The 22,742-nt window shown below is 46.2% G+C and overlaps 1 protein-coding gene across 2 annotated transcripts in view; it reads right to left on the bottom strand.

Annotated features, from left to right (window-relative positions):
- Nucleotides 1-18,690: 18,690 nt before the first annotated feature.
- Nucleotides 18,691-22,742, bottom strand: part of C16H18orf25 (chromosome 16 C18orf25 homolog) — a 64,224-nt gene continuing 60,172 nt past the window's right edge. For both annotated transcript variants that reach the window (XM_045527479.1, XM_045527480.1), the window contains one exon: nt 18,691-22,686. In XM_045527479.1, coding sequence (XP_045383435.1) covers nt 22,497-22,686 — 190 coding nt within the window. In that variant the 3' untranslated portion in view covers nt 18,691-22,496. The remainder of the gene's footprint in view (nt 22,687-22,742) is intronic.

Here is a 22,742-nt window from a genome sequence, read left to right as displayed (position 1 = left end):
GGGTATTCACTGCCTTTTGCATACGTTAGAACATTGCCACAGTGAAAAAGTTGTTTCCTAACGGTTTGCAGTGAGGATCAAATAACATCATGGATGCCATGTGCTTTGCCTCTGCAGGCCAGAGGGAGGAACAAACGATTAACCGGCTCATGTCTTTAATTCTCCCTGGAAGAGGGTCTGATGGAACATGAGGGCATCACCCCAGACTCCGGTTAATGACCCAGAGGCTCCAAGAGAGTGACCGCGTCATGGATCTGCAGGGACGAAGGGGCCTGAAGTCATACAGTGTGTGCGTCTGTAAAAAAATAATAATAAAAAATAACAAGGGCAAATTTAGTACAAACGTGAAAATTTATTTATTAATAGAATGAGAAAAGAAAGCATAGCAAAGTTAAAAAGGTAATGCCACAAATATCACAAAATTCAGAAAAATAATATAACATTTGTGTTAATTAACAGCCCAGTCCACCTCTCTTCATACTTTTCTTCCATATTTTTGGCTGTGTACTTTTTGATTACCTGTTCTTGTGACAATTTTGTAGTTTTTTTCCATAGAGAAAATAGAAAGATATTTTAGTCTTTCCTCTAATGTGGATAATCCGAATTTCATTTTTATTATGGACAGTTTAGAAAATGTTCACGTTCACATATTATGATTGGTATTGTCACGTAAATGTTTAGGATTGTTGCTAAACTTGGGGAAACCTCTATCACTCTCGAATATGAAGTATAAGATTTCAGGGCATTTCACATTTTCTTGCTCAAATCAGCCAGAAATCTAAACACAAAAAACCTGATGAATTCTATTTCACATGATTCTCATTGAAAAAAAAAAAAGGATGGTATATATTATAGGATTGTACTTTCATTTTGACTAGCCTCAGATTTTATGCGTTCGATGATCAAAAGACTAGTTCCCCAGACTGGAAGCCTCTGGCTGTCATTTCAAACCTTACTTCCCAACACAACCCACATATCCCATAATCCATAATCCAGCCCCACAGGACATGCTCCTGGCGCTGGAAGACGCAGCACGGTGAGCCGTGGGAATAGCCCTGGAAGCCACTTCTATGCTAGGATGACTGGTAAGTAGCTACCCATCCGTGGACGTGACTGTGAGCCATGCAAACAAATCCCACTTAACCCTAATTCAAAGTCCCTCCAACCCGACTTCCCCTTAGCTAGACCCCCAAATATCCAGAGCCACTCCAACACCGTCTGTCAAGATGAGAGGAAGTGTGACAGAGGGGACAGCGGAGGAAACAGACAATGGACTTAACCAATTCCACTTAAAGTCATCTTACATTTGTAAATTTCACAAACACCGATGGCCACGTGCCTGCCTTGCTAGGGCCCCTCTCCCGGTGGGGGCCTTCAACTCAGCCCACATTCTGACCACATGACCACCTGGCACAAAATGCCATCCTGGGCATGGCATGGAGGAAGGGTTAAAAAAAATTAATATCCAGCCTCCACTTTCAGACATTTCTTATTTAATGGAGGTGACAAGTGTGTTCAGCGAGGTCCTGAGGGATGGTGGCAAGTTCAAAGAACTTGGCTCAGGAGTCCCGGGTTCAGCCCAGCTCTGCCACACAAACTCCCAGGCCCAGCTGCCTGGGCTGCAGTACGGGCGCTGAGGGTACCTTTTCAGACAGCAGGCGGGAAGCGCACCGTGAGCGGCAGATTCCGAGTAGGCACAAGCGGGCGGGGTGGGGAGCAGCCGGGAGAGGGCCTTCCGGGCAGAAGACCCTGCGTGCAGGGCTGGGGCCCCCGCTGGCTGCCTCGCAGGGCAGGAGGCAGATGAGAGGCAGCTTCTGAAAGCCCCCAGCCAACAGCGTCCCGGAGATGTGGGGAGTGAGTCCCTGAAGAGAGCAACGCTGCAGATCAGCCAGTGGGTACAAGAGCCAGATGTGGCCTGTCCCTGTTAAATGAGTTTCAAAGAGTCTTCTGATCATAAGGAGTGAAAAATGCCCCCACACTGGCTGTCCTGCAGGTGCAAGGTCACTGTCTGGGCCACCTGCTTCCTGCTGCTCCTCAGCGGCACTGAGTGGCGTGTCAGCCCCTCCTTAAGCAGCCCGAGGGCCACCCGGTCAGCAGGAACGTGCTCTCCCTTCTAGCTGTGAACACTGCCATGACCGCAAGATTACCGCATCCGCCTTCTCGCTCTCTCTCCCCACTCATCTGCGCTGCGCTCAGTCACCTGACAGACACTTCCCCAGTCCTGTTGTGTACCGGGCGCTACGCTTCTCACTAGGGACACAGCTCTGTGCAGAAAGAGCCCAGAATGTGTGAGAGGGACAGACACAATAGTGAATTGTCACAGTAGTGAAATACACTCCGCGACCCAGAAAGGACAGTGCTCCAGGAGCACAGAGACAGAGCGCTCAGGCTACTGGGGGACGGGCAGGGAAGGACCCCACGCCAGGGCAGTTCTCCAGTGATGCCGGGCGCATCGCAACCTTGCCCGATGACACAGACACGGGGACCGCGCATCGCAACCTTGCCCGATGACACAGACACGGGGACCGCGCATCGCAACCTTGCCGGATGACACAGACACGGGGACCGCGCATCGCAACCTTGCCCGATGACACAGACACGGGGGCCGCACGGCAAGAAGTACTGCAGAGGGGCCCAGAGATCTGTTTTCCCTGACACCCCTCACTCCTCCTTAATGTCCTCATTCCAACCACCCGGATTCATAATCTACAAACTAAAACCAGATTTGGAAATGGGCTGCGACAGAATTTTGCTTCTGCAATTGACCAAGGCAAATGGATTTCTGATCCTTCAGTCATCTCAGATTAGTGGCTTTGAGCAGAAAGGACCTGTTACATTGTGGACCATTTATTCTTCTCTATCTGCTTTCTGCCCTGGGCTAAAGTGTTGATCCCCACTTTTTAACACCTACATGAATTAGAAATACACTCCCATATAGTATATTTCTGATATAGAGATACACTCTGCATGACACTGACATACAATATAAATTCCCTAAGTCCTGGTGAGCACACAGCCTGAGTCTGAAGAGAAAAGAGCCAGTTCCAGGGGCGATGTCTTTGCTACCACGGAGCAAGGATCATCGGCCCCTCTCCAGGGGTGTGGGAATGCGTGTTGCCCTTCACTCTCCCCCATGTGGTCAATCTAGCATGGACCCCACAGTGGGACTTCTGAAATGAGCTGGAACCAGGGATTGGACCACTGGAGGCCATGTGGACGGTCCCCTGTCATATGTCCCACCTCTGCCTCTCTCGGCACATAGAGCTCATCTCTCTGTCACAGCAAACTGGCTGCCTTTGACGCCCGATGCACAAGACAGGACAGGAGACCCACGGCTCTCACACTTACCGACTGCCAGACCTCAGTGAGACTGGCCAGGGTATCTAGTGTCTCAATTCCAAATTCCCAGGAAGGACCCTGAGTGGCCCAGTTCGGTGAGGATTCCATCCTTGGACCAATCAACTCTGCACTGATGGACAGACATGTATGTCCTCATAACCCCTCTTGCAGTAGCCGTGTAGTTCGGGATGGAGCAATTTTCAGAAGGAGGAAAGATTGGTTGGGCTGACAGTCCAACCAGCCTTGAAGAAATATCTGGAAGTAAATGCGCACACCAAGTAGCCTGAGACGAACCCTGGACTACACCGTATACCTGAGTATTTTTCCATCTGCCGGGAATTACCTCCACCACCCTTCCCACCCCTGGACCATCCTAGGGAACTCCTAACATGTCCAACTCAGATGTGACCTCTTCTCTGGTCCCTTCCTTGACCCCTCCAGGCTAGACTAATTGTACCTTTATCTGGGTTCACTTTAGTGCACATTATATCCATCTATTATAAGGGTCATTCAGTGGATTCACCCTTTCTAGAACCCCTGTAACCATTCGTAACCAGAATGAAACAATAGCAACAGTACAATAACAGCTACCACTTGCTGAGAGCTTGCTCCCTGCCAGCCACTGTGCAAAAGGACTTCACAGATTTTATCACGCGTACCACTCATCGCTGTGGCATACTTCTGAATATATATGACTGGAGTTTTAATCACTTGAATACAGCTGCAATTACTGTCATTGAGCAGATGAAGAAACTGAGGTTCAGAGACGTTCAGGCTCCTGCATTGCTCAATAACCCTTCACCAGTGAACGATGGCAGAGTCATAACTCCACTGAGTTTATATGGGCCTAAAGTCCCAAGTTCTTACTTCTTCAACCCCCCCTAGGCATTATTTCTGGGGATTGCATCTTAATATGCCTCTATGCAGCACCTAAAATGGCCCCAGGCACACAGTTAGTGGGTCCTCAGTGGCTAAGTGATTTTTCTAGAGCCCTGGCCCTGGCTTTCCTGAGTTGGGGCAGCATCCCTCACCTCCGCCTCCCGACACTGGGAGGAGCCAGCTGAAGGGGGCTGGGCAGAGGCCCACAGAGGACCCAGCGGAGGCTCCCGCTGCAGGATGGGGCAGGCACCACATGGCAGAAACCAAGGGATGGTCCCAATCCCCTGAGACCTGGGCAGGACAACACTGTGACAAGTTTCCACCTTTTGTTCTCTCCCACTGAGCCCCTAGGAGCTGACGCCCCAGCCAACAATTCTGATAATCTAATTCTCAACAAGGCCTTTCTGGCTGGTATTGAATTCTGTGTTTTCCTCCCAGCCCTATCAGGGGGCCTCATCTGACAAAACACTGGGCCAGGCATCGTGGGAGGGGCAGGACTGGGAGGCCCTTTTCAGCTTCCGGGAGCTTCTGTTTCAGCTGCCACAGGTGCAGGGACTGACATCTGGTTGAGCGGCACACGCGCGACTGCTGCCCGTTTCAGGACAATCGCTGAGGTCAGGAGGGCTTCAGGGAGGTGAGGCTTGAGGGAGGCGTGTGCGTGGAGGAGGCGATGACAGACAGCTGGGCTCTGGTAGATGGGGAGGAAGGGCGAAGGCCTGGAGCTGGGAACACGGATGACACATTCAAGTGACAAGAAGTAACCCTGCCTGGATGGGCCTTCACTGCCTTCAGCAGAGGAATGACAAATAACATCAAAATGCTCAGCTGGTTCCTGGGAAGAGTGTGTGTGTGTGTTGGGGGGTGTCAAAGGCACAGTCCCACTACGCCTGTGACCCAGCCTTGGTCTACAGGACAGAGGAAGCTGCTGTTGGGCCTGGGTGTACAGGAGGCCCCAGCTCAGGACACAACCACCCGATTTTCCCGGCCCACAAATGGGGGCTCTTCCTCACCTCCTCTTGCCCACTCCCACCTAAGCCAATTGATCTCCAAGTCCTGCCTATTTCACCACCTAGTAGCTCTTCAAGTTTGGTTCTTGGCTGGGCACTGTGGCCCATGCCTGTAATCCTAACACTTTGGGAGGCTGAGGCAGAAGGATCTGTTGAGGCCAGGACCAGCCTGAGCAAGAGTGAGACCCTGTCCCTACACAAAATACAAACATCAGCTGGGCGTGATGGCGAACACCTGTAGTCCGAGGCGGGATGATTGATTGAGCCCAGGAGTTGGAGGTTGCAGTGAGCCATGATGACGTCACTGCACTCCAGCCCCAGGAACAGAGCGAGACCTTGACTGGGCGGGGGTGGGGAGCTCTTCAATCAACTCTCTGACAGGCGGGCACATCACGTCTCCTCTGTCTCATGGGGACGAGCCCCTCCCTGGTGCTTCTCCTCTGCCTCGCTGCTCTCTGGGCATTCCCCACACACACCTCCACGTAGCTCCCCATGGGGCGGCTTCCTACCGCCTTCAGGTCCAGAGCCCTGTGGCTTTGTCCCGCCATCTCTCCAGTGTCATCTCGTGCCACACTAAGCTCCCAAAATATTCTGGTTTGGTTCTGGGCCATTAGCTCAACATATGATTATAACACCCTTCCCAAGAGTACTTCTTATGTGTTTAATCCTCATGGACCCCCATGTGGATGGGGAACAGAGAGGTTAAGTAACTTGCCTGTAGTCACACAGCTAGTAAGAATGGAGCAGAAGTCACACTCAGGTGGCTTGTCTCCACAGCCCAGCTCCTTAAACACTAGAATACAGTCTCTTTGGAACCTTCTATGGGCTCCAGCAGCCCCCTCACCACTCCACATTCCCCTTAACCCATGTTCCTTAGCAAGTCCCAGCTGTAGCACGGTTTCCACTTACATGACACTCCTCCAGGAAGCCTTCTCTGGTGCCCCACCATCCAGGTTTGGGTTAAGGCAGTGGTTTTCCTACTTCGCTGCACATTGGAATCACCTGGGAATCTTTGCTGCCGGACTCCCGCTCCTAGACATTGTGATTAAGTTTTGGCAACCCCACCCCCACCCTCTGACTCTAACGTACAGCCAGTCTAGTGACCATCGGCGGTTCTCAGACTTGGGGGTGCCTCACGGACGCCAGGAGGGCTTATTAAAGCATAGACAGCTGGGCTCACCCCAGAGTTGCTCATTCTGCACATCTGGGTTAAGGCCCAAGAATCTGCATTTCTGACATGTTTCCAGGTGAGGCTGCTGCTGGTGGTCCAGGGACCATGTTCTGAGAGCCACTGAGCCAGGAACCCTCGTGTTCCCAGAGCACCCAGTGCTGATCACCACCTAAGTCACATCTGTCATAACTGTGCTTCTCTGCTACCCAGCGAGGCCCGGAGCTTTCTGCTCAGTTTAATCTTTGGTAACAGGTGTCAACATAGGTTAGACCAATGAAAGAATCCACAAGACACCCAGACAGGCTTCACACGCCACAGCAATCCTTGTCTCGGAGAGGAAAAAGAGCCGCAATTATAATTAGCGCTGTCTTTTACTGAGCACCTCCTGGGGGCCAGGCACCGTCCTAAGCGCCTCACACAAAGGGCTCTAATCTTCACAACCCTGAGACAGGTGCGACTATCATTCCATTTCATAGACAAGTAAACCGAGGCACAGATGGGAAAAGAGGCAGAGCTGGGATTCCAGTTTAACCACTGTACGGGGAGGCCCTTTTCCAGGTGACCCCAAAGCTCCCTGCCCACCCCGCAGCCCCCTGCCCCAGCGCAGACCCCCAGCGGGTTTCAGAGGACGGGTCTCCATCTGTCGGTGGGCCGTGAGATCAACCCCGTGGGTGTAAGCAGCACCTTTTACAGGAACAAATCTGAGAGACCCGAGCCGGAATAGAGCAGAGAGCCCTCGTGTAGTTCAGGAAAATACACACGTGCATAAACCTGTGCTGGGTCGCGATGTAAAATGCTAGTCTGACTATGGGCCATGATCAAAAAGGTCTGCAAAGCGCCAGCTCAGAGAAAGAGCCTCCACCAAACCTCCGCCGCGTCCTCAGTTCCCCCGCCCAGCAGGCGCTGGGGAAGGGCCAGGCCGCCCTCTGCTGGGCGCCGCCGGGATTGCGCCGGGAGCCGGTGAAGCTGCTCGCTGAGGGCCCTGCCCTGCGTGCGGCTATGGGGAGTACAAATTTTCTCACGGGAGAATAAAAAAAAAAAACAAATGAAGCGAAATGTTAATTCATTTCCATTTCCAATTTCTAAAATAAATACTGCCTTGGTCATCTGTCCCACACTCAGTCTTCACCGAGGTCTGATGGCTTTGTCTGAAATCATTTCAGCTTCCCAGGTAGAACCGACGCCCCTGGGGGCAGCAGGGATAGCTCCCCCCAGACCGCTGTGGCCGACAGACCAGCGGGGACGCAGGAAGCTGTCGGATCATGTAGCTGATGATCTGAACACCCAGGCAAGAAACATCGAGGCCCATGTCTTTTTTGTTGTTGCAAAAGCAAAGAGGGTAAGTGATGTCCCCACCCTACTTCATCAAGTCTTTGTTCCTAATGAGGCCTAGGATCACAGGCTGAGGAGCAGAAGGGCAACTTCCAGAAGCAACTTCCCACTTCCTTCTCACTTCCAGGCCAGCCCTCTGGAGACAAGAGGAGGGGTGGGGTTGGGTGGGACGCCTTTCCCAGCTCTAGCTGTGTTCCACCTTCAACTTCACCCCACGCTGCCTCTTACAAGATGAGACAATCATCTCGGAAGAGTGGGGCCTTCCTAGTTTTAGACCTTTAAGTGTCCCTAAACCCTAACTACTAAATCTGTGGTCTTACAGAAAGCACATTTTGAATATTTTTAACCATAACTGCTTTCTACTGGAGGGTCAATCCGACTAATAGGCGGATTTCTTGTCTACTGTGCACCAGGATTTGGGCTAAGCCTGTTTTGGGGTGGGGAGCTCAGGAGGGCCAGGTACATGGAGGATTTGGAGATGTGGAGGATTTGGAGATGTGGGCGATTTGTGGGGAAATAGATGAGGAGCAGCGAAGGGAAGACAATGGCATGGCGCTCACAAAATGGCACGGGGAGGGGACTGTAAGACTCTAGACCCCGCCTATGCCCAGATGCTTGGGGCCAGGCAGTTCTGCGGAACAAGAGAAGGGTTTCCTGTCCAAGTTCTAGGTCCATGGCAGAATAGAGAAAACACATGCGACACAGGACCCAGGAGGCAGAGGTGATCCCAAGAACCTAAACCCCAAGTCCACAAACATCTTGGAGTGAACTTTGAGTTTCCAGGGAGTATTCCACAGAGAAGGGGAGCTTCAGCTGGCACCTCAAGGGAAACCTGAGCAGCCTTGTGCTCACTCTGGAACACACTAGGCAAGAAAAAGGACGAACTTCCCAAGGAGACCGTTTTGAGAGAGCAGAGCAATACAAATCGCAGTTAACAAGCACATGTGATCAGTTAACAAGTAGTAACACCGGGGCTCCTACCCGCTCACCTCTGCCCTTACACCTGCAGACTGCCTGTCTCTTGCACAGCACAGAACCCAAAAGGCCCCAGGTTAACTCCCTCAACAGCCTACACTTCCTCCCCCACAACTGCAGGTGTAACCCTGCCCACCCTGGCCTCCTCCCAGCTTCCTGCAAGGAGTTTTCCTGATGATCCAAGTTAGCTCACCTCTGCTCTGGTTGTGGTGCCATATGTGTCCCTTGGCTCTCCCTCCCACCGATCGTCCCCTTTCTGGGGTCCCTACTGGCTCTTTATTGTCAGCGTACACAGGATGTTCTCCTTCCAGTATCTTTTCAAACTCCTCCTTCCTCTACAGCTCCTTCCAGCCAGCCCCACCGCCCTCCCCGCTCCTCCCCAGGGAGCTCCTGGGAAGAGTCTGTACTCATCTTCTCTGTCTTCCAGCCGTGCCCTCCCCCCTCCAAACCAGCGTCTGCCGCACGCTGCTGAAACTGTTTTGGAGAAGGTCCTTGTCGCTAAGCTAAATGGACAATTATTGGTTCTTCCTTGACTGCTCTCAGCATTGCCCTGCTGGCCCTGTGAAACTGCCTTTCACGGCGCCACTCTCCCTGCTCCTCTGCAGTCGCCTCGGAACACGGTTCCTCTGCCTCAGCACTCTTCACATTCGGGGCTAGATCATTCCTTGTTATGGGGGTCACTCACTGCCCAAGACTCCACAGGTATCCTAATGGAATACACACTTTCCCCTCTACTCTGCCCACTGGGAGTGTTTCCCCTTATGACTGTCTTTTGGGGCCCCCTTAGCTGGGGCTTTAAGCAACAGGGGACATGACATGGCTCGGAAGCCTGAGGAAGAGGCATGTGCAGCTTACTTGTGCCCTCTGGTCCTGCTCATGCCTGATCCTAGACGCATACCTTCCATCTTAGAATGAATTGCTGTTGGGCCTGCCTGAATTTATGACCTGATTGGTCCAAAACCCAGCTCATGGTAAGCATCTTTGACGTCTTGATCAGTTATGTCTCACGGTGAGATGCTCTATCTACCAGGGCCCAAAACATGCTGGGAGCTGCTTTTTCAAAAGGTGAACAGTCCTCTGCTGCAGGAGGCCTTGCTTTGCTCCAAGGCCCTTACAGGTCTGTGATACATCTCTTATTGGGGCTTGCCAGAGACGTCACACTGCACACTTATCCAGTGTGAAGACCTCCAGCATCACTGGACTGGCGGGGTCATACGGTCCAAGCAACGGGGCAACTTGCGTTGTAGCCTGGCTTGTGCTACAGAGCCCTTTCTTGCTCCAAGTTGCCCAATGAATGGGCTGGAGCAGTTTTTCAAAATATGGTATGTATTATGCTCTAAAGCCAAAGAGCACTGTGTCATCTTCTTGACAGTCAAGGATACAAAAGGCAATACTATCCTCACCTCAGAGGGGTGTGACGTGGGACACCTGAAAGCATCTGCTACACTCTCCAAACTTGACCCCTTTTCTACATTTCCTACTCAGTGGATGCAACATCTAGCAGCCTTTCTTCCTTATACCCAGGCTCTGCATCCCTCCTCCAGCCCCCAGAAACACCCCCTCACCAAGTCCTGCAGAGTTAACCTTTCTTCAGTCTGACCTCTCCTTTCCACCACCCACCCCTGCCGGATTCAGGCTTCATCATTTATCTGTTTGATTCCTCCAAAAGCTTCCCAATAATTCTTCACTCCCAGTATCAATTCTCCTTTAATTCACCCTCTAATTCTCTCCCAATTCACTTCATTGCCAGGGAGAGCTGCTCTTATTCCTCCCCTCCACGCGATACCTTAGTCCTCCCCATCATTTCAGAGGTGTGCCTTTATTGCATTTATGTATCCAGGTGGCCATTTTCTACCTCCAAATGTGGCTTTTGAGGGTAAGAGATGTTCTATTGTGGTCCCATAGTTGGCATGTCTGTGGGATGTTAGTGAGGCATCTGAGGCCCTTTGATACAGGGCTCTTACGTCTCCAGCTTCTCCACCGATTTAATCCTCCTTTCTCCCAGCCTGCAGCTCCTCTACTGAGCCATGCTCTCACCTCCAAGCCTGGCCTGAGTTTTGACCCTGCATGGGACCCACCCACACCCTGCACTCTCTACTTTCCCAGATCCCAAAGTTCCTACCCATTCTCCAAACTTAGCTGAACTATTGCCTTCTGTAAGAGCTCTTCCATCATTCTTTCATTCCACGCCCCCATTTGTTCCTGCAACACCCTCCCTTGAGCCCTAATCTTAGCATTGTGATAATGGTTTGCTCTATCACAGCGGTCCCCAACCTTTTTGGCACCAAGGATCAGTTTCGTGGAAGACAATTTTTCCATGGACACGGATTGGGGGGTGCACGGTGGCGTAGGGAGGTGGAGCTCAGGTGGTGATGTGCAGCCCTGTTTTCCTAACAGGCCATGGACCAGTACCAGGCCACAGCCCGAGGGCTGGGGACCGCAGCTCTATCAGACAGAGCCAGCTTCTTGAGGGTGAGGCCTAGCCCTGAGGTCTGGTCCAATGCCTAACACATAGCAAATACTAAGTGTTGGCTAAACCAGTGAAATCTGCATAGTTCAGAGGTAGTAAATCAGAAGTAATCAGGCCTGCAGATAAGTTTGGCTGAGCTAGACACCAAATAGGATTGATCCAGGTTGTATGGCTGGCAGACTAATGACATGGACTTGGCCTCTATTTTCTTGAGTCAGCTGTCTAGCCAGCCAGAGATATACACAGAAAACATATCAGACCAAGGATGGAAGTGACTACAGCTCCCTGGGCACAGAGTTCCTTACAGGAGTGGCTCACCTGCAGCTCACAGTCTCAGCAGCCTGCACAAAATGCGGGACCAGGCTCACTGCTTCCTATCTCTTGCCATGAGGGCTCAGAGGACGTAGAGGTGGGGGAGGTGGCACATCAGGGACAGTCCACCCTATTTTTATTTCTTCCTGCCTCCAACAGGTCTATTCAAGCTGTATATTCAGCAAGACTGCTGCCCTGCCACACACATACAAATCAGAAATTTCACATTTATATTCTTAAAATCCAGATTTACATTTTCTCTTGAAAAACCCATAGATCTGGCCACATCAAACATGCCCTCTTCTGACAAGAGTTGCAGCCTCTCCCTTTGGCCAAGCCTAAGCTCTCTCCTGTTTGCCACAGTTGCCATTTATCTTTTATCTGGCCCGAAGGGTTATTTCCATTACCACCCTTGCTTCTAGAGTCATTTGAGTGCAACTTCTAAAGTGCTGTGAATCACCCTATGGTATCCTATTATCTTATTTGATCCCTCTCCAAATCTAGGGATGGAGGCCCACAAATATCCTCCCTTCACAGATGAAGAAGGTAAGGACCAAGAAAGGTAGCTGGCCTCGTAGGTTGCACGGTCTGTTAGCAATGAAGACACAACCCAAGCCCGGATCTTGGAACTTGTGATTTTTCATTACTCCATGCGAGTTATCACATACCCAGCCGTTGCCTGCTGCCGTCTTTGAAGTACTTCACTTTAGAACGTTTGTAATGCTTTAAGTGTGTTGCTGTGAAACCGTTAGCAGGCCCACACAGATTTTATTTGGTCTACACACTTCTCGGCTGAGCTGGCCAAAGCACAAGGACTGGTGCAAGGCTGGCAAGACTGATGGTGTGGACTTGGCCTATACTCATTTACTCTTTACAACGATCTGTATGTGGGGGCTATTATCCCGTTTTATGAGTGAGGAACCTGAGGCACAGAGAGGTTAAGTGGATGCGCTAGTTTGGTTCAACAGCTGTTAAAATGATGACATACTTCAATTCCAGCTGGCAAACAGCCCCTGCCCTGAGCTGCTGGAGTGCCTCCCAGGAGCCGCAGGCCAGCAGTGATGGGGTTCATACCTGCCGCAGACGGGGGTTTCCAGAAGCCTGGCCAGCAACATCACCAGTGTTCTGACTGGCTGGTGCCTGAAAGGATGCTAAAATTTTTTTTAATATTTCACCTGAGTGAAAGGTTTGCTTTTTTAATGATACATATATTTTTTAACATAATAGCAAACAAATACACTCTGCCAAGAGCCGAAAGAGTTAATCAGCAGAATGTAGCCAAGACTTTGAGATGTGGAAGACTATTAAATAGGTGAAAGAAGTACCCAGCACTGACTGACTAAAGCCAAGGACCCGACGTGTTTTCTGCCTTAGCACCTTTGAGGGACACCAAGAACTCCCCGGAGTTATGTGACAGTGACTCAGGGCTTGCAACCAAGACAGCGAGTGGGAGTCACTGCAGCGGAACCTCAGACGGGGAAAGGGCATGCATAGTGATACACTGTTCCCACCCCAGTGCCCAAAGGATGCAGTCATGGATGCATGCTGGCAAGATGTCAAGCTGTCAGATACGATCCTCTCAGAGTGGCTACAAAACTTTCTGGGCAAAAGCCAGGGAGCCAAGCCAAGGGTGGGTCGTAGGAGTTCTTGGCTAGGGTCTTGTCCTGAGGGGACAACCTGCACCCTTTACCCCACGTCCCGCAGGAAGCCGGCCTGTGGAGCCTTCCCTGGAAGTTGGTAAACACCCGCATTTCAGCAGGGAATAAAGGTCAGTTTCTTTCTGAATAATCTTCACCCTTAAGTGGCAGGTTCAGATGGCCCAGAAGCCTCAGCAAGCCACATTTTTCTTCATGGGAGGTAGGTCGCCTCCTAAAGGCACATCCCGAGCCAGGGCAGTCTGCAGCCAGGGAAGAAGCTGGCAAAGCTTGCCTTCAGTTACTCCCATCCTGGTGTCCGGCTCTCCTGGAGGTGGGCTTGTACCTTCCTACTATTCTTTTTACCCCCACTGTCTAAACCCATTTCCTCAAAAGTGTGCGGCACCTACTCAAGATATTAACAGCTTAAAACGCTGTACCCTCAATGCCAAAGGTTAATAGAGATATAAGTCACATACCATAAAATTCACTCTTTTAAGGTGTACAATTCAGTGGTTTTTAGTACAGCAGTCTCTTCTTATCCACACAGCATACAAAGACCCTCAGTGGATGCCAGAAACCATGAGTAGTACCCAAGCCCCATATATATTGTTTTTTCCTATATATACATACCTATGATAAAGTTTAATTCATAAATTAGAAACAATAAGAGATGAACAATAATAAAATAGAACAATTATAATATACTGCAATAAAATCTATATGACTGTGGTCCCTCTCAAAATACCTGATTGTACTGTACTCACCCTTCTTCTTGTGATCTGTCAGTCTGACAATCAAGACAGCTACTAAGTGACTAATGGGTGGACAGCACATACGGTGTGGGCATGCTAGACAAGGGGATGATTATGTCCCGAGTGGGCGGAGCATGATGGTGCAAGATTCCATCATGCTAACTCAGAATGGTGTCAAATTTAACTTACAAATTATTTCTGGAATTTTCCATTTAATATTTTCAGCCCACGGTTGACCGCGGGTAACTGAATCCATGGAAAGCAAAACTCTCAATAAGGGAGGACTGCATATATTAAGAGAGGTATGACCACCACTACTATGTCATTTTAGAATACTTTAATCACCCCAAAAAGAAACCCCTTACCCATTAGCACCCACTCCCTATCTCCACCTCCCCTGCCTCTAGCAACCACCACTCTGTTTCTATAGATTTGCCTATCCTGGACATTTCCTATAAATGGAAGAAGGTGTGGTCTTTTGTAACTCGTTTCTTTCATTTAACATAATGATTTCAAAGATTATCCATGTGGAAGCATGTATCAGCACTTCGCTCCTATTTATAGCCAAATAATATTCAATTATATAGCCATATCACATTTTGCTTATCTACTCATCAGTTGATAGACATCTGGATTCTTTCCACTTTTTGGCTATTATAAATAATGCTGCCATAAACGTTTGCGTACACATTTTTGTGTGAACATCTGTTTTCATTTGAGGTGTATACCTAGACGTAGAATGCCTGAGTCATATGGTAACTCTTCTGTTTCACCATTTGCGTAACAGCCAAACTGTTTTCCAAAGTGGCTACACCATTTTATATTCCCACCAGCAGTATATGAGGGTTCTGATTTCTCCACTTCCTCCCCAACACTTGTTACTTTTTTGATTCTAGCCACCCTAATGGGTGTGAAGTAGTAGTAACTCATTGTGGTTTTGATTGGTATCTTTCTGACAACATGGAAATGTTGACCATCTTTTCATGTGCTTGTTGACACTTGTCTATTTCCCTCAGAGACGAGACCACTCAAATCATTTGCCCATTTTTAACTGTTTGGTTTTTTTTTTGGTCTTTTTTTATTGAGTTGTAAGAGTTTTTTATATATTCTAGATAAAAGTCTTTTATCAGATGGCAGATTTGCAAATATTTTCTCCCACTCTGTGGGTTGTCTTTTCTCTTTTTCCATGGTGTCCTTTGAAACACAAAAGCTTTTAATTTGATAAAGTCCAGTTTATCAAACTTATTTTTGGTGGTTGCTTGTGTTCTTGGTGACAGATCTAAGAAGTGTTGAGGACACCTAAAAGGAATCAGTCTACTAATATTGGGAAGGTCATAAAAGAGCTTCTATTCTACTTGAAACAGAGAAAAACTTTAATTTTGATTATGAAATAATTATGATATGCAAAAAGATACAAAGAATAACACGTCTTTTTCCCCACTACCCAACTTAAGAAATTTTACCAATAAAGCTGAAGTTCCCTGTGTCCCCTCCGTATCTCCCCTTCCAGAGGTAACCATGACCCTGAATTTGGTGTTTATTATTCTCATGCATTTTATCTTTATTACATACGTATGTATCCTTTATCAATATGTAGTATGTCATCTTTTAAAATTTTACATAAATACCATCATGTAGTACATATTCTACAACTTCCTTTCTCCCCTCCACGTAAAGAGGCAGAGAAATGAGGTGTTAAGAAATGAGTTTTGGCCAGGCGCAGTGGCTCACGCCTGTAATCCTAGCACTCTGAGAGGCCGAGGCGGGTGGATTGTTTGAGCTCAGGAGTTCGAGACCAGCCTGAGCAAGAGTGAGACCCTGTCTCTACTAAAAATAGAAAGAAATTATCTGGCCAACTAAAAATACATAGAAAAAATTAGCCAGGCACAGTGGCACATGCCTGTAGTCCCAGCTACTTGGGAGGCTGAGGCAGTAGGATCGCTTGAGCCCAGGAGTTTGAAGTTGCTGTGAGCTAGGTTGACGCCACAGCACTCTAGCCCGGGCAACAGAGTGAGACTGTCTAAAAAAAAAAAAAAAAAAAGAAAGAAAGAAAGAAATGAGTTTTTTTTAAAGTTAAAAAGTTCTAATTTGAATCATTTTTTAAAAATCTGCTCTTGCAAAGTCCAGCTATGCTAGCTATGTAAATCTGGATATTGTTATTCTTTTGTTCTCCGTTTTCCAGGACAGCAATCTGTACTACTTCTTACTCCATGCAGAAACTTAGAAACAAACATTCTTTTAAAACTTTGAAAATACCAGCCTGAGCAAGAGCAAGAACCTGTCTCTACAAAAAACAGAAAAATTAGCCAGGCACGGTGGCACACACCTGTAGTCCCAGCTACTCGGGAGGCTGAGGCAGGAGGATCGCTTGAGCCCAGGAGTTTGAGGTTGCTGTGAGCTATGATAATGCCACTGCACTCCAACCTGGGTGACACAGCAAAACCCTATTTTGAGAAAGAATAAAACAAAACAAAACAAAACAAAACTTTTTAAAATAAAGAGCTTGTGGGAATTCAAGGTTCTGTACATGCTAGTCATCCAATGCCTTCCTAAAGCGTAAGTGAGATGACAGAACTGTAGTCCTTGGAGCAGCTCCTGCCTGAAAAGCCTGACGGCTCTGCAGAACAATGACTTACCCCTAAAAGAACAAACCTGATCTTTCAGTCTCAGAAAAGGAATCTAAGACGATCTTCATTTTACAGGCACAGAAACCAAATCCTTCACCTGTCCTTTATGGGGTCTCCTATTCCCTGGATCAGGCATTTTATACCTTACTCACCCACCCTCTAGTCTGACCCTTTCTCACTGCAGATTCAACATCCATCCCAAAGTCGGGTTTGCTTGCTTCAGAACTGGTCACAAGAGTGAGGGCTCACCAGTCCACACCACACTACACCTTCCCACTCTCAGATGGAGTGACTGTGGCAGGGGAAATAGATCTGACTCCTCTGAGGTGTCATTTAGCAAAACACAAAGGGAAAAGCCAGTACCAAATAACTTCCTTCAGTAGGAAGCTAAATAGGTATGATTTATAACCAAGGGGTGTTTCCAAGCAGCAGGCCAGGATATATTCATATGAGATCACACCTGCTGCAGCGACCACGTCTCCTCTCTGAGGGCTCACTTCACTGCCGGCACTCACTCCCATCCTTCACACATCCGCCCTACCAAATGGGCCCTCAAGGGTTGGCAGAAAGAATAAATAGTGAATCCTCATCACACAAAGGGATCCCTGCCTAAACCTATTTCTACCTAGAAGGCATGCCACCTGCCACCAACAGACAGTAAGTATCACACTCTTTTGGAAGAACAGGTGCTCTTCCCCTATCTCTATGACATTTGTGATCATCACCTGAATCTTTTCTGACCTCACTGCTCCTACCACTTACTGTTGTCTTCTTTTGCTTCAGGCAGATTCTCCCAGGCAGAGTTCCACTGTAGCTCAGAACTTCTCTAATTCTGTGATGCAGTGCTCTCAAACATCAAGTCAAGGAAGCAAGGGAAATCATACCTACTGATGACCTAGGAGGATTACTCCTTCGCAGAGCAGTAATATGGTTAAAACCAAACCTAAAAGAAATTCACTTTACTTTGGTTGCAAAAATGGAGCTGAAGAAATATTTATATATGTGGTAGAGATTTACCTGTAATTTTTGTGTTTGGACTAAAGTTATAAGTTGGCATCTACTGTGAAAAACAAGCCAATAAGAAAAAGGCAGGCCAACAGCCAGCAAAAAATAGGAGCAGCCCAAAAGAGATAAAGTACTAGCTACTGATTATTTTACTTACTTGTGCCTAGTCTATTCTTCAAAAGCAGAATCCAAGGGCAAACGGGTTCAAAAGTAAGGTCCTAGGTAAACAATTTTCTTCTGGAGTCAAAGAAAAGTTTCTCATAAGCACTAATATCCCTAGGGGTCAGATACAAGGTAGTGTCAAAGAACCATTTCAAAAAACTAAAAACACTTTCTCCTTGTTGACAGTGTATTTCCTAATTGTTAACAGGTAACTTTCCAGTACAAGCAGAACTAAAAATTCTTGAGAAAAGTAAGAGATTCAGTAGTTGAGTATTTTAATAAAGATAGGTCTCACTCTCCCTGGTTCCCCATTCACCTTTATACAAAGGTAAGTTATAGAAGTCATGAGATATTAACATGGTAGTTTCTATCAAACTAGGGCCAGGTACGGGGGCTCAAACCTGTACTCTCAGCTACATAGGAGGTTGATGTGGGAGGATCACTTGAACCCAGGAGTTCAAGGTTGCAGTGAGCTATGATCACGACACTGCACTCGAGGTTGGGCGACAGAGCGAGATCCCATCTCTAAAAATAATTTTTTTTAATAAATAAATAAGAACCAGACTAGGGGAAAAGTTCTTTAGGATATTTTTCAAACATCATATACTTGCTTCAGTGTTCATCCAAGTGCAAAGTACATGCAGTTGCAGCATCTTACCCTCAATGCGCTGGTCTCTGGGACGTGACCAGAGGCTGAGTTTTGTTCCCAGGAACAAAGGTGCCTAGAACCAGAAGCCTTTGGCCCTCTTTGAAATCTCACTGGTCCTAGCTGCAAAGGCAGGTAGGGGCTACGGAAAGCTAATTCAATCTTCTTAATCAAGATCTGACACACCACAGGTAACTTGCAAAACATCTTGGGAACAGGATATAGCTATTGCTTGGAAAAAGCAGGCATCTTATAACAATAAGATCTGTTAACAAAATACAATCCACTTTCACATCCAAAAAGTAAACAGGGAGCTGCTCCAGGCACCACCTAATTAACTGAAGCAGACAGAATAAAAAACCCTCAGAAAATATCATTGTTTAAATACACTCTATTTTATTTTGTCTTAAAATAGTTTAACCTTTATGCTACAGACTTATTTCAAAAAACAGAAAATCTTATCTTGCACCAAAAAATATATATAACACTCTGTTTTATTATTTTTTTCTCCAAAGACCATTAAATACTAAATGGAAACAAAAACTAAATAATGAATGTAAAGAACCAAATCTTGTTTTAAAAACTAGAGTTGCACATTTGAAAACATTAATTCTAAGCAATGATTTGTCGTCACTGCGTCAAGTCCACACTCACACTCCTGCAACAGCGTATCTGTTAACCGCCAAGTGCATTGGTTCCTAGCCATACAATGGCTAACATTTCATTTTCACGGTAAGAGGAGCAAAAGGCTTCAATGACCTTCGTACTCTTTAAAAAACAAAACAACAACAAAAATATTTCCTAGTTATCCAGTGATTTTTTTTTAAGATCACTACCCTTTAAAATTTGTTAAAAGAATAAGTAGTGTTTTAAATAAAATGAAAAAATACAACAGCATTGGACTAAAATACGTGATTATTTTAAACAGTGCACAATCTGAGGAAGTTTGGTTAGGGCACAATCATTTTTATATATACATGGAAGTCACATCATACACATATTGGAGAACAGGGGTTAGGGGCTCTTTGCCTTTAAAAAAAAGTTTAAAACTAAAAGACAAAATTGTGTCCCCAGCTTTTTCAAACACCTTGTGACAGTATAAAAAGTAGGCAATGAGTTTAAGTTACCTATGGTACTAACCTGCTAAAAGTAATGATGAACAAATGACTAGATTAGCAAATCAGATGGTTCATATTCACAATTAATAACAATAAAAGCAGAGTTCATGGGATGCTCGATTATAAAGAATAATGGAGTCCATTCAGTCTGGCCCCTACCATCAAAATGAAGGACAATTACTGAAGAGCAGCAATTATAAGTTACAGGGCAGTCATGCTGATGCAATAGCTAGGTCATTGCTTCTAATTTTTTTCAAATTGGAGGGGAGGGAAACTTAACCTCAGTGGCATAAACCAATCTGTGACCCACTTGTACCATTTTAACAGAGATATTACTTTGAACAATGTCCTGTGAAGCATGAAGTACTACTTATGCTACCAAATGCAAAACTTTGGTTTTAAAAAAAAAAATCCCTTTAAAAGAAATTTCATGTTACATAAGTTATATATCACAGAATTTTATCATTAATATCTTGCCTAAAATCATATACCCATTCTTCTGGACAGAGCAGTGAAAGAAGAGTTGAAACACAGTCTCTCTCTAGTTAGTTATTAGGTGGTAAAGCCCCCAACCTAGTAGGAAAAAGAGTTGACTGTCTCTACCATTCCTCTTCCTCCCCTTTTTGCATCTTAATATCTAAATTTCTGTTCTGGTGCATCAAGTCAGGTAGTTAGGGAGCTGGAATAGGAACCAGTGAGGGGAAAGTGCAACCTGATATAAATGCAAAGGGCCAAAAAAGAGCTTGGTTACAATTCTACTCTCTGCTCCCAATCCACAGTGCACAACAGCACACCACAAAAGTCCTCTCTTTAGAGGATGACTGTTAGGGACTACAGAAAATATGTCATGGGAAATCACCTGCTGTACGGAATTGGGAAAAGCATACTGTTAACATAAAAATAGGTAATGCAAAAACATTCTTTAAAATGGGACTCTATCCTGATACTGGGGGTATGGGAGGGGGTGGGGAATAAGCTGTAAAAACTTCAAGTCATATAATCCACTCTATTCTTTTCCCAATGATATTCCTGGAAAACACAGACCAGAAATTGTACATTTCTGCTTTGTCTAGGATTTTAATTCAAGTCAAAAACGATGTGTAACAGTAAAATTCAATAAATTAATCCTAAAGTAAAACGTGAGGGTCCAAGGATACACCAGTAGAGAATCTGCAGAAGGTCCTATTTCGCTCTGGCCTCTGGGTCTTTGGTTTTTGACTAGAATTGTGGCCATGTGAGATATTGATATATGAGGTGCTAAAGCTGGAGGTTCATGATCTTAAAAGCCTGATCTAATAAAAGTAGACTGGAGGAAAAATAAAAAGTTGATGAAGAACAGAGGCCAGATCAAATGAGATGCTGTCAGAGAAGATCAAAGAACACATGGTCAAATACACTGCCATAGAAAGGGTATACAGGAGAATTAACAGGAAGGGAAAAGGAATAAACTTGTCTTTACAAAAAAAAAAAAGGAAAGGAAAAGAAATGAAAAGGCCAAAAGCCAGAATGGTGGAGCCAGGCAGACTCTGATGCATGTACATGCAGGGTGTGTCCCATTCATCTCAGCAGCCCCCACAGCACCTACCCCTCACAGTGCCTTATGCAGAGCAGGCACTTGGTAAATGTGTGGTTGCTGAATGGAAACTGCCAATGGTAGTTCTCATATTTTTATAAGGAAGAGCCACCAAGGCATTTGGAGAGGGAGGCAAGGGCCATAGCAACAGTAACAATGGAAACAAAAACAGAAAAAGCAAACAAAAGGTGAGGTCTTCTAAGCCAAAATTACTTCACTCCCCCCTGTGCACAATACATAGTGTTCTAACTCTAGGTATTGCTTTTAAAATAATTCACTAGTAACTACAACGTGTTAAAGGAAAAAAGGTAGTAACTAATGCCACAAAACTCCAATGCTGGCATTTCTTGAATTCCCTGAAGCTCCTACTACCCTTTGCTATTCCTTTTAGATACTGTAAAACTTACAATGCCATTTATGTGCTTTGCATCTGATTGCTTATGGTATATTTTTGTTTTTATTATAGTAATTATTTTTTAGAAGGTAGAGGAGAAAAATACCCAAATATAGCATGAGGTTCACTTCAGCTCAAGTGTTAAAATCAGTTGTTATACACCTTTTATAGAGAGACCAGCTATGAAAGAAGGCATTTTTCTCTCATTTGCAAGTGCCTATAGCCTTAGAAGCCACACAACTTTCCATATTCTTCCTAGGTAACAGGTTTCTATGTTCTCCTGTTATTTGAGAACAAAAGTTGAGGGAGAAAGATTTCCCCACTGATCTCTCAGTACTCTCTTCAGATGCCCAGAAAACCTCATGGTGGGTATCTATCCGAAATGCCTCCACCCCAAAGGAGACATTTTCCAAAGAGTTATGAATTATTGCAACAAGGAGACCAACTAAGTCACCTCAGTGGTATTTATAAACAGAAAATGTCAATTATTCGTGTTGTGGGAAGTCAACCAAAAACAAACGAAAGAAGGCAGAAGACTTATAAAGCTAAAGAAAAAATACTTTTAAATATTTTTGTCTTCTATTTTTAAGGACAGGTTTTTAAATGCACATGCCCTACGAGGTGCCAATAAGGACCTGAATGATACGTGTGCGAATGCCCTAAGATGGGAGTGCCAATGGGGTGGGCAGATAGTGGTCAAGTTTAGATATTAATTTCATTATACAGAAAAATAAATATAAGATTCAAAAACTGAAAATCCATTTTACCCGGTAATTAAAATATTATTCTAAAAGGAAGACGGAGTTTTCTAAGGTTAAAAGTTACCAAGTAAAATGAAGTTGTCTAATAAAATTCATCATTCTCATATTCCTACTACGGGAAAAAAGAAAAGAAATTCTTTTCTCTGTGGTTAAGTTATCTTCCTAAATGACTTCTTTTAATTCAAAGGGGGGGAGGGATGGGATTTTCCATGAGTTTCAATTCTACAAATGCCACAAACAGCTTCTGAAGCTGAAGCTATGACAATGAACTTCCGTGTCACAAATAGGAGGAGGAAGTAGAAGGGAACAGTGCAGAGGAAACACAATGACATTGGATTACAGTAGGTATTTACGTCTGCTATCCTCATCCAAGGTAAGGTCAACAACTTCTGCTGGGGAAGCCCAAGTCTGCTGGGGAGTCACAGCAGTCCATGACTGTGTTTGCCGAGTGCTGACATACTGCGTGCCCGGACCGTGCTTCCACGAAGAAACACTCTGAATCACACCTCCTCGAGGATGAACACACCTGCAATTGAGACGACGAACAAAAGCATGATTAATCCCACCGCAGGGAAAGTAGAA

The sequence above is a fragment of the Lemur catta genome, chromosome 16 (genome assembly GCF_020740605.2).
Source record: "Lemur catta isolate mLemCat1 chromosome 16, mLemCat1.pri, whole genome shotgun sequence".
NCBI classification, from domain to species: domain Eukaryota; kingdom Metazoa; phylum Chordata; class Mammalia; order Primates; family Lemuridae; genus Lemur; species Lemur catta.
Note: the sequence above shows the minus strand (reverse complement) of the source record. Positions and strands in the feature narration are given on the sequence as shown.